The sequence below is a fragment of the Sciurus vulgaris genome (genome assembly GCF_902686455.1).
Source record: "Sciurus vulgaris genome assembly, chromosome: 2".
Lineage (NCBI taxonomy): Eukaryota > Metazoa > Chordata > Mammalia > Rodentia > Sciuridae > Sciurus > Sciurus vulgaris.
Window position 1 is genome coordinate 36141392 of NC_136462.1, and position 13121 is coordinate 36154512.

The 13121-nt window shown below is 33.3% G+C and overlaps 1 protein-coding gene across 8 annotated transcripts in view; it reads right to left on the reverse strand.

Annotated features, from left to right (window-relative positions):
- PALS1 (protein associated with LIN7 1, MAGUK p55 family member) overlaps nucleotides 1–13121 on the reverse strand; it is a 90436-nt gene that overhangs the window by 38553 nt on the left and 38762 nt on the right. For all 8 annotated transcript variants that reach the window (XM_079127107.1, XM_079127103.1, XM_079127104.1 and 5 more), the window contains one exon: nucleotides 5315–5523. In XM_079127107.1, coding sequence (XP_078983233.1) covers nucleotides 5315–5523 — 209 coding nt within the window. The remainder of the gene's footprint in view (nucleotides 1–5314; nucleotides 5524–13121) is intronic.

Sequence of the window (13121 nt, forward strand, 5' to 3'; positions counted from 1 at the left end):
AGTGAAAGGAAGAGAGGGCAGGAAGTCCCTCCTTAAGGTCTCCGTTACATTCCCCACATAAGGACAATATGTCCTATTAACTTTCTTTTTAAATATTTCTAATTCCATATCTAAAAAGGTAGTTGAAATCTTATATCTGGACAATGACAAATAGCCTCTCTGCCTCCATTCTTGACTTCACATACCTTCTACAATGTTATTAGAATAATACTTTAAATCAGAAGTCTGTTTATATCCAACTCCAGTTTAAAATTCATCAGTCTGTTTATATCCAACTCCAGTTTAAAATTCATCAGGGGGGGGCATGATGGTTCATACCTGTGATCCCAGCAACTTGGGAAGCTAAGGCAAAGGGATTCCAAATTCCAGGTTAGCCTCAGCAACTTAACAAGACCCTGTCTCAAAATAAAAAATAGAAAGGGCTGGGGATGTAGCTCAGTGGTAGAGTGCCTGTGGGTTCAATCCTCAGCACCACTCCCCACATATATAGCAGTCCTTCAGTAGGTGTGCATACACATACATTTCTCTTTTTTAATTTTTAATTTTTATATGGTGCTGAGGATCGAAACCAGTGTCACACATGCTAGGCAAGTGCTCTACTACTGACCTACAACCCCAGCCCAACATTTCTTGCTCTAAACTTTTCTTTAGTAACATTTTCCTTCTAGAGAAACTCATAAAAATATAAATTAAAAATTATTTATTTATCTACCAATTCAGTGAAAGCCTTAACAATTTATATATCATATCTGACTGGAATATATATGTGCAAATGTACAAATCATACCTATATTTTTCATTATGATACCAAGATTTCTGTTGTTGTGTTCTAAGTAACTAATTCGACTCAATCAAATTGGGACAAATTCCTATACACCTGTCCCTTAACTTTGTATTTCATCACTTCTTCTGGTATTATTGCAGTGGCTATTATCTACAGAAAAATGCTCAATCCTAGTGATGAGTCTGGGTATCTTTAATCTTAATGCAGTCTTAAATGGTAATGTATTGGCTGTTTCACTATTCTCTAAGATGTTATTGGTTTCCAGCATTATTCTTTGTCAAGCTAACAAAATTTGCCTGACCTAAGAATTTTCATTGCAAGGAAAAAGTATTAAATTTTTTCAGATGTCTTTCTTGCATCAAACTGATTTCTCCTTTCAACTAGTTATTTAATTACTTTTAAAAATTTACCAAAGTAGATCAATCATAAGATACAGTTAAATTTATTAATATAACTTACTTGGCCATCAGGACCTAGATTGCATCTTTTAAGATCATATCCTACCCTTTACTCATTTTTTTTTTACACATAAGGGAGTTTATTAAGCAAACAGAGTGTCTCCCTGCAGGGTAAGAGAGAAAATGACAGGAAAAGAGAAAGGAAAGAGAAAGAGCATGCACTAGAGTACTAGAGTAGAAAAGCGAGGAGGAGAAAGAGAGTCGGGCGAGAGAAAAGCAAGAGAAAAGATGGCAGGGATGCTATCCTTAAGCAGTTTAACCCTGCCAGGCTAACAGGGAACCAATAATGGAGAAGGATACTTGCAAGCTAACTGATGAACCAATAGCTAGGTAGGATGTTCACAGACTGACAAGTAGTTGGAATGTGGGGAAAATGGCTGCAGCGGAAAGGGCAGGGAGAGCACTTTCAGACTGACAAGTTAGGTTGTGATGCAAAGGGCAGGGGAACAGCTTTATATTACATTCCCCCTTTTCTGTTTTTATAAGAAAATCTTTTGTTCTCCAGTTCTTTCCCGCCTTATCTCTCCTTCCTGCCTGAATGACTAGGGCTCACGTTTTGCACGTGAGATGCAAAACGTCCATTCTCCCAGGGGCAGTCTTCAATTTCCAGACTTCCAGAGGCAGATGGTTTTCATGGACTTCATTTCCTCAATTTAACTGATCCCCAATTTCTACACTAACTGCCTGTACCCAATTCTGGCTTAACTCCTTTACTGCTATAGGGAAAGGGAGTGATGACCGTTCTGGCTTCTTGGAGCTGGAAGGGGGCAGCATGGGGCAAGCAGTTTGGAGTTCCCTTTTCAGAAATCGGGTTAATGGAGGGGTCCATGGTAGAAGTCTGGATGGGGAAGAGCAGGCTGTAAAGGCATCTGGGGATGGGTGCCTCAATCTGAAGTCCAGTGTTGCATGCAAAAAGCGGAGCGTCCAGGCAAATGGAAGGTCCGTGTCCAGGGACACTGGGGTGTTGGATGGGGTTCCATTTGCCTAAGAGGCAGTGGAAGGACCCATCCCGACTCACAGTACCAATGTAAGAGATCCCACAGAAACCACGCCGGACACAGGAAATCACATAAAGGAGTTTATTAAGCAAACAGAGTGTCTCCCTGCAGGGTAAGAGAGAAAATGAGAGGAAAAGAGAAAGGAAAGAGAAAGGGTGCGCGCTAGAGAGAGTGGAAAAGCGAGGAGGAGAAAGAGAGTGAGCAAAAGAAAAGATCCCCTTTACTCATTTTTAAGAACTATGTCAGGCTTTCTAAATCACTAACACTTATGTGCCTCTTCTTTCTTAGAATTCCTGGTAATTTCTCAATCAACTTTCAGGACTCAGCAAATTAAATCTCCTTCTATGCTTCTTCCTCATTTCTATCATTCTCCTCATCACCAACACACAAAGAATTTGGTACATCTCATTGTGCTACTGGCTTGCACTGTACTCTCTTTAAAGATGTTTTTGGATAAGCAAAAGTTCACTTAATGAAGCCCAAGTTCTTGATCTTTTCTTTATAAAAGCACTATAATAACCAAAAATTATGTTTTGTGTTTATTAAATACCCTAGATCATCAAAGATTTAATCTGGATCTTAATATAATAAGTTTTCCTAGACTTTATTATTATATAATGTTTAACTGATATTTTAAAATTGTAAAAACAAAGAACACTTTCTAATGCCTCACTAAGTCCTTGAGTTTATCACTTAGATTAAATCCATTTTAAAATGATACAACTAAAGTATGAGGTAATTTCTTCTTTTAAATTTCAGATTGTTGTAATTATGAATACTAAAATGTAAAATATGGGCAGATGAGCAGCCTAGTAAATCTTATGTCAGTCACAAAACCTCACCTTTAATATCCAGAAATACAAAATGGGGCAAAGGTAGGGAGCATAAGGTGATAGCTAAGATTTTTTTCCCAGTAAAATAAAGGCAATGGGTTGATTTAAGCTTTAGAACTTTGTTATCAGATTTAATAATCCTGTTTTATGAGGACTGTAAGTATGTGCTTTTCTCATAAATGTAATGTTCTGAAAGTCAGGGCTATTTCACAAGCATGCACTGTACAACTCCAGGGGAAACCATTCACATTTTAGCACAAATATATATTATGGCCCTGACTAGGTTAGTCATTTGAACTCATTTTAAGATTACACCCAGTCCAAGGTCACTATCATTTCCACATATACCATCACCAACAAAAAAATTCTCAAGTATTTTCCATGGTGTAAGTTAACTTTTCTCAATTGGAGCAATTTTGAACTCTCTTGCTTTTCTCATTCTCTCCTCCAACCATTCAGCAAAAACAAAGGCTAGCTAGGTAAACCTTTTTTCACCTAACTGGTGGAAAGGGAATGATTACAATGATTTATCTGGGATTTCTCTCAACTCCACACATTTATTTTTATAATTACATTTATTTGTGAATAATATAAAATCGAAGTAATACTAGTTATTTTAGTCTCTGTAAAAAAAGCTATTTTCAGAAAAACCTTTAAATATGTATAATTTAAAAATAAATAAGTATGATTTTAAAAATAAATAATCTTGCAGATAAGTGGTCATTTTTAAAATAAAAAACTAGTGATAATTCTTTGTGTGTGTGAGATGCTGGGGATCAAACTCAGGACTTCAAGCATGCCAGTTCTCTTCCACTGAGCTATACATCCCAACCTGATAGTTAATCAAACATACTGCAAAATTAATTTCAACAATAAAAAATGAGCGTAAGGAATAAGATTCTAATAGTTCTTTCTTTTAAACTCTGGTGGATGGAAAGTTTCCTCTCTGGGAACAGATCCCTATCATTTTCTCCTAGTTCTGTGTAACACTAGACTTCTCACCACAGCTCTTCATGTTGGGTCTCTGCCATCTTAGACATCTCAATGAGGAAAATACCTCCCTTTAGGACCACTCTGTGCTAATCTGAAAATTATCTCCTAACCTAATGCTTAGGTCTGTAGTTTTGGAAGTCTTACCCTCCCTGCAGTCCACTTTCTGTCTCATGCTTGGATTCAGTGAAACACATTTACTTGACAGGTTTCTAGAATTATTATTTTTACAATATCAAAATAACTTAAAATACAAGAAGAATGACATAATATCCATTCCCCTACAACAAGAGGTGGTTTATTTATATCCTTTTAAAGTCTTTAATTTGAAAGATATTTCAAACACTATCAACTAGTATCAAAACCTAGAATTTAAAGTCAGCATGTTAACAGAGAAAACTTTTACAGTACATTAGAATTTAATAAAATTTGGAATACCCACAAAAGTTTTTGTAGGGAAAAAAAACTTCAAAATATCTACAATTAATAAATCTTAGGAGTTACACATTTATGACTCCTGGTTATCTCAGTTATAATTTTATCTTATCAGTATCAGTATTTTATAAGTATTCCTTTTTCTGAATTTATAATGTACAATGCTCAAGATTAATATAACACACTTTACAGTATTAAAAAGTTGCCCTACAAACGGATGAAATTGGAGAATATCATGCTAAGTGAGATAAGTCAATCTCAAAAAAGGACGAATGATATCGCTAATAAGTGGATGATGACACATAATGGGGGGAGGGAGGGGTTAGTGTTAGGGTTAGAGTTAGGGAGGGGGGCAAGAATGGAGGAAGGAAGGACTGTATAGAGGGAAAAGAGGGGTGGGGGGAAGGGAAAAAATAATAGAATGAATCAAACAACATTACCCTATGTAAATTTATGATTACACAAATGGTATGCCTTTATGCCATGTACAGAGAAACAACATGTATCCCATTTGTTTACAATAAAAAAATTAATTAATTAAAAAACAAAACAAAAAGTTGCCCTATAGTAACTGAAATAATTTTTACTACTACTAGTACTATAATTTTACACACAAAATTAACTTTCTACACAAAACAAAACTCTGACTCTGAACTAAATATACATATTTTTTAGACAAAATGCACAATTTTTCCTATCACAAAAAACATTAAAATGTAATTAATTTAAATAAGCTTTATAGGCACATAAGTTATTTTCCAATAATATTGACTTACTATTACCTTGAGATATCAACAAGAAGTTCAGAATACATACCTCTTGTGCAAGATCTTGTGCATTGGAAATAAGAGGAAACGGAGGACTGGCCTTGTTCATGTGTACTGTGACAGCATTGTGTATCTTAAATGCATTCTGAAAATCTTTATTTTGTACAAGTTGTAAGAGCAGTGAAATATCCTCCTGGCTCTGAGAATCTACTAAAGTATGTTGGATATGTTTAAGTGAAGAAAACAAGTCTTCCACTTCTAGTAGGAGAAAGCAAAGGTATCGAAAAATTAATTGTTTTTGTTTTAATTCAACATGTGTTTTAAGATAAAATTTCTTAAACCAATTTAAATCTTCAGGAAAAAACAAAACCTGCAAACATTTTTGAGTGTTACAACCTATGTCATTTTACTGATTTTTAAGTAAAGCTCTAAAAACTGTACAAGAGATTAACTTGCATCTTTAAAAATGTTTTAATTACAAACTAATATAAACTCATTATAAAAATAAATGAAGGGAAGAAAACAATAAAGTTAAAACCATCAACAGTTCCATCTCCTAGAAATAAATTTTTTTCTTAACATTTGAGATATTTTCCTATTTTCATTTAAAAGTACATTGGAATTGTTTTTTCATATCACTAGTCTTTTGAAACAAATATAATGATTCCATGATATTTTACTTGGCTTAACTATAATTTATAATGACCATTATACAAAAGTTGAACATTTGGGTTGCTTCCATTTTTGCTAGTGTAGATAACAAATATTTCAGCATATACTAATCATTTCTGCACATAAATCTGAAATATTTTATTAAAATAGTTCCTAGAAACGACTTTTACATTAAGATTCTGACATTTTAAAGGTCAAACAGACTTATAGGGAGTTTTTGCTAATTTAAATTCCATTAGTAATATTTTTATAAACAGTCATCATTTTAAAAAACTTTGATTTCTTTGATTAATAGGGAGGTTGAAGTTTATTCACATTTACCAGGCACTTTGTTGTCCCTAAAACTCTAATAAATATGTAAATCTCTTAAAATTGTTCTTGAAGTTCTCAGCATGTGTATGTTTATCATAGGTCTACTAAATAAAAAACATATACATATAAAACATATACATTTTTCCGGGAAATGTTTATTCCAAAATGGTTAAGAATCACTGGTAGTCTCTTCCCAGTGTGTCTATGTAAGAGCATTAAAATAAAAAGTTATTACATTAAAAGTCATCACTTTTAAATTTTTTTCTTGACTTTTAAAATTAATAATTTTTTTCAGTATACCTCCCATTCTCTTTCCCCCATTCTTCAATAAAGAAAAGTCCTACTGAGGTATTGACTGAAATTAAGCCTATAAATAAACCTAGGAAAAAGTATAGTGTGTTCATATACACAGTCATATGGAAAAAGAATCTCCCCATTTAAGTCTTTTTGTTATTTCTTCATATAAAACCTACCGAATGGGGATGGGGAGGATGGTAGTGTGAGACAGACATTATTACCCTATATACATGTATGAAAAAAAAAATTTTAAATAAAAACAATAAATTTAGAAAAAAATAAAACCTACAGAAATCTATTGATTAAAATGTTTAATGAACGAGTAGAACAGATTGTTACCAAACACTCAAAAATGTTTCAAAATAGCATTAAATACAAGGAGATATGAATAAAACCACATGTAGCTGAAACAAATTAATTACTTTAGAGAAAATCTGAATTACCAAATGATACATGCCCTGAGATAAAACTGGTATGTACTGACAAATAAGTCTAGCAATTTTAAAGGACATTAAAAGTGATGTGGCTTCTGTCTTATAAGATGGCATATAAAGTAATAAATACCTATGGCATTAGTCTTAATGCTGATTATGAAAAGTGAAATGAGTTCATTGTTTTTACTCATTAATATATTCTGCAAGGTTTTTTCCCTTTGATATTAAGAATAATGTCATAATGAATATAATTGGTAACACTGATGCAGGGATTCATGTTTTGATATAAATTCTCATTCATATTTTGATTTCATGTAAAAATTCTTAATTTCAAAGGTCAGAATACTTAGTTGTAGATGGAAAACAACTTTGTTCCTAAGAGGTACATCTTATAAAGTACTTCATAAACTGGGCAGGGTGGCTCACACCTGAATCCCAGCAGCTCAGGAGGCTGAGGCAGGAGAATCACAAGTTCAAAGCCAGGCTTAGCACCTTAGCAAGACTCTAAGAAACTTAGCAAGACCCTGTCTCAAAATAAAAAATAAAAAGGGCTGAAGAGCAGTGGTAAAGTGCCCCTGGGTTCAGTCCCCACTACCAAAAATAAATAAATAAATAATAAAAATGAATAAAAAATAGTACTTCATAAATATGCATTATTCCAGAACAGTTAATTTTCCACCCAGAGAAATGTTCCATTTTGATGACTATATTTTTAACTTAGAATAAAAATTCACCTAAGTTCTTCAATATTCTATCTAATTTCAGAGGGAATTTTAAAAATCTAATCAGATCCTACAGTAAATCAGTACTATCAAATATGTACACTCTTCTGTAATTAAGATGAAGACAGGGGACTAGGGGTGTAGCTCAGAGGTAGAACACTTGTCTACTATGCCTGAGGTCCTGAGTTCATTCTCTAGCACCACAAAAGGAAAAGATGAAGACACCCTACACAAAGACAGGACAGACTACCAATAGAAGAGATTCCCTTTCATAAATAACCCCATATACAGACAAGAGACAGAAGAAGAAAGAATCACATACAGAGAAACAGATGCATGGAGAATTGCTGAGTTACCGTGAAATACTGACATAACTAAGTCAGGGAGTGGACAAAGAAGAATGAGGCAGAGAAGCACCAGAGCAAGGCAGGATAGGGATATGTGATAAGAAGCTGAGGCAGGCATAGCAAATTTGCCTTTGGTAAAAAGTTCTAACTACAGCAATTTTCCTACAAAGAAGGTCTTTATATATAGTTTAAATTCCTTGCCCTGCAGTTTGATCTATTTCTTCTTACTTGATTTTCAGTAGAAATTATTCTAGGTTCCATCATGGTCTCTAACATTTCATATAATATTTAAATTCTGATCATTTATGTTCAAAGAAAGGCTAAATGATCTTAAAAAAATCAGTTTTATTGGCTTTGGAGTACAATTAATCAGATAAATATAAACATATGCAGTAGTCTACAAATCCATCCCTTTAATTCTCCAGTCTTGCCCTCTCCAGAGAATCTAAAATGTAAAAGAACGAAGATTCTAAAACAGGCAACAAAAAGCAATCACCAAGAGCTAATCTATATGAAAATTAGATCTTCAAATACATAAGACTCTGAGCAGTCATATGGGAGAATTTTTTGATTATATAGGTAAACACTAAAATTACCTAAGGAAGCTAAGGCATCTCCATCTCTGGAGATGTTTCAAAGCAGATCTATTCTGAAATGACTTCTATTCAATCAAATACAAAAGCTTCATGATTGTTTTCTGGACAAAATTGAAATCCACATGGTAAGGAAAAAGTCCTAGAGTCAGAATGTCTATATCTTAGCAAATGATTACTCTTTAGTTATATTATATGTTACTGCAAAACCCCTCAAGTCTCTGGAACCTTCTATAAGATGAAGGGGTTTGAGGTGGGCATGGTTGAGACACAGCTGTAATCCCAGTAATTTGGGAGACTGAGGCAGGGGAATCTCAGGTTCACTTAGCAAAATTCTGTCTCAAGGTAAAAAATAAAAAGGGGTGGGGATGTAGCTCAGTGGTAAAGTATCCTCAGGTTCAAGCTTCAATACCAAAAATAAAAAATTTAAAACTAAAAACAAATTAAAAGGTTGAAGGGGTTTGATTAGAATAGAATTTCTTAAGCATCATTCACACCTGCATGAAAAAAATATATAATTTATTTCTAAACCCAGTATACACACTCTTCTTTTAAGTAAAAGACTTATGTATTCTAATGTGAATATACTTCCTATTTTCTATTTATTCTAGTTCATAAAAAAGACTGGGTGATAAGATGACAAATATTAAAAAGACACTGAGAAGTGATGGTAAGCATGTAGAGAAACTGGAACATCCATACATTGCTGGTGCAAATATCAAATAGTACAGACACTGTGGAAGAGTACAACAGTTAAACACAGAATTACCATGTGACCCAGCAATCATACTCCTACGTATATATCCAAAAGAATGGAAAATGGCTGTTCAAACAAAAACTTGTATATAAGTATCCCTAACAACACTATTGACAATAGCTAGCTAAAACAAGAAAACCCAGATATTCATCAAAAGTTGAACAGATAAACAAAATATGGTATATCTGTACAATGGAATATTACTCAGACATAAAAAGGGGGAAAAAAAAAAAGGAATGAAGTACTGATTTATGCTACAACTGGATGGACCCTGAAAATATAATGCTAAGTGAAAAGAGGCTAGTCAACAAAGGATACATACATATTGTGTAATTCCACTCACGTGAAATTCCCAGAATAAGTCAGTCCAAGGAGACAGAAAGTATATTAGTGATTACTAGGGGCTGGGAGGAAAGGAGAATGGGTACAGGATTTCTTTTAGGGTGATGAAAATATTATGTAATTATATAGTGGTGATGATTATAGAACCTTCTGAATATTCTATAAGCTAATGAATTGTACAAATTTAAAGTGAATTTTATGACATACAAATTATACCTTAATAAAGCTATTATTTTTAAAATGAAACAAAAAATTACTAGTGAAGGTCAACAAATTAATTTCATTAATGATGATCTCTCTGGTAGCTTCTGGTTCTTATAAAAATTAAATTTTAGGGCTAGAGATGTAGCTCAGCATTTCTAAGGCCCTGGGTTCAATACGCAGCAACACTAAACACATACACACATACATACATTTTCTTCAAAACTGCACTGTGTCACTTACTTGCATATAGTTTTTTCATTTGGTCCTCAAAAAAGTCCTGAAACTGAGGCTCAGAAAAATTAACATGACCAAGGTCAATAGCAATTAAGGGACTGATTAAAAAGTACTCAATTCTGACTCTGACATCCCTACAATGTGATTAAAGTTATGAAAAAGTCTAATTTTTTTTAGCTTTATTCACTCCAGTTTCCTTCCCCTTTGTCTTCTATTTTCTCCCTTATGCATTAATAACCAAAATTCACACATACACACATATAGTCCAATGGATTCTTTTAATGTACGCTTTGGGTTAGCTCCAATTTTAGCAATTTTACTAAATCAGAAAAGTCTTAAATGATCTCAACACTTAAAACATTAAACCTAGTACCAACAGGTTTAATCATTTCACTTTCAGGAAGGAGATGTGTTGGGGGGACCCCATAAAAGTCCCTGAAGGAACAATAAAGTTTGTTTGGAATTATATACAGCAGTTAAGCAAATTCTGATAGGTAATATTCAAGATTTATTGGTTGTGTAATTTTGTTTATTGGTTTTAAAATAAATAAATTTTATTTATTAAAAACAAGTTTATCACAATCAGACAAAATTCCAGTATATTCCATGGTCAATCAAAAATCAAAAGTTAATGTCAGAAAGAAATGTGGAACAGATGTTTTACTTTAAAAATGTCAAGATTCTTTTGAATAGTTTGAAGATCCAGAGACATTTGAGGGGGAAAACGTGTACACTAAGACTAAGACATGTTATTAAAGTTATGAAAAAGTCTCATTCTTTAGCTTTATTCACTCCAGTTTCCTTCCCCTTTGTGTGTCTTCTATTTTCTTCACCCTAAAGTATTTGGTATAAATTAGAAAAAAACCCTAGTCACAAATTTCAAGAATCCCCTTATTAACCACAAAACAGCTCCTCCCTCTATGTGCTCTTCCGGATGTTTCTTCAAAGGTATAATACACATATAAGCATATATATGATAGATGGCATCTCTCCCTGGTTCATTCCCTTTAAATATTCTACTATATCTACTTATCCGCATCCCTGATCCAAAATTACTTAACAGTGAACACAAAACAGTGAAATCCAAACATGGAAGTATTTGATATTTAACCTATTCTATCTCATTCCGCCCTAACTTGAAAAGGTAGTTTGCTTTGATTATGGAAGAAAACAAAGACAATATTTTATTTGCAATAGGGAAGATTTAAAACTAATGCTAATTTTAAGGCAGCCTCCTTAATATATAAAAATTTTATAACTAAGAGTATTATATTATTCATTTGAAATCGCATTCCCAAATCGCAATTTTCTAATTTTTGATAAGATTTTAAGTAAAATTCAGTTTAATACCCTCAACACATTGCCAAGTTTAGCAACCACCATTGCTAAACTTCATTAAAAACCACCCAATGCTAACCATCATTAAAAACCACCCAGTTAGGGTTTGGGCTGTAGCTCAGTGGCAGAGCACTGCCAAGGAGGTGTGAGGCATTGGGTTCGATCCTCAGCACTGAATAAAAATAAATAAAATAAAGGTATACTGTCCAACTACAACTACAAAAAAGAAAAAAAAAAAAAAAACCCCAGTTAAAGTATCTAATCTTGCCAATCATACTTTAAATTCCCAAAAAAGTACTGTGTCTACTTACAGATAAATGATGTACTGTTTGGAAACTGAAGGCTCCCTCTCAAATAAATCAGTTGCCACATCCTTCCCTCATTTAAAACAAGGTTGCTGTTTCTACCGTGAAAAAGCTGAGAAGTTGACTCTTGTCATGTGTGTATTAATCAAAACACTGACAAGGAGACACAATTTTAAGGGAGTACTTCTATGTAGTTTGATGTGTTAGCAGATTATGAACAGGAAAACAGATGTTTGGCAAAAAGGTTTTTTATTTTAAATGAAAACTTAAAACTGAATATATCTAAAAACTGAGGCTATGACTGATAATAACAATCTTCAACTCTAAAACTTATGCTAGTTTTTCTTGTATCCTATAATTAACAGTTTTGTACTGAATAGATTAATAATAAATATATCTTATTTCTCAAAATATTCAATCTTCCATTTAAAAAATGAATTACAAATACCTGGTAATTTCAAATAACTTCAAAGTAAAATATGTAAAACAGCCTCAAGCTCAAGGACCACACAAAAGTATTTATGAAAACCACAGTGGATTATAAATTGGAATAAACAGCTGTCTTCTAACCCTGCAAAAAAAGTCAGCAATGGAAAAATAGAGAAAAGTGGAGCCTGGGGATGTAGTTCAGTGGTATCCCCACTTGTGTGAAGCACTGTGTTTCCATCCCCAGTACCACACAAAGAGAGAAAAAACAACAACAAAAACAAACAAACAACAACCAGAAGAAGATGCTGAGAGGTTTAGTGGTTGCACAATTACATTTGAGAAGCTAAGGTGAGAAGATCACTTAAGCCCCCAAATTTGTGACTAACCTGGGCAACAAAATGAGAATTTCTTTGAAAAATTTAAAAAGAAAAACAAGAACACCAGAAAGAAACAGGAAAAAGAAAAAAAAAAAAAAGAAGACAAAATGATCTTGTTTTCTATGCTTAGGCCAAAAAAACCCCATATTTCCCCTAAGTGAATTTGCTTTTAAGCTATACTTGTTTCTTTACTGTAATTATATGAATATTGTTTATTCGATAAATATTTATGTCCTATTCTGATTCTATGTAATGCAGATGGACAGATGTTAATCTTACAGGACTTAGAAAAGCAGAATCAACCCAGGTTGGATATATTGTACAAATTTCCTTCAATAAAGAATATTTACAGAATATTTTAGGGAGGGAGGGAAAGAGAAAGAAAGGAGTGGTGGAAAACAAAAGCTACTAAGAGGCAATTAGGACTGAGGTATTTTCACTCTTAAAAAAAAAAATCCCTTAGGGAGAAGAACATTTAATTCCTTCATGCCTG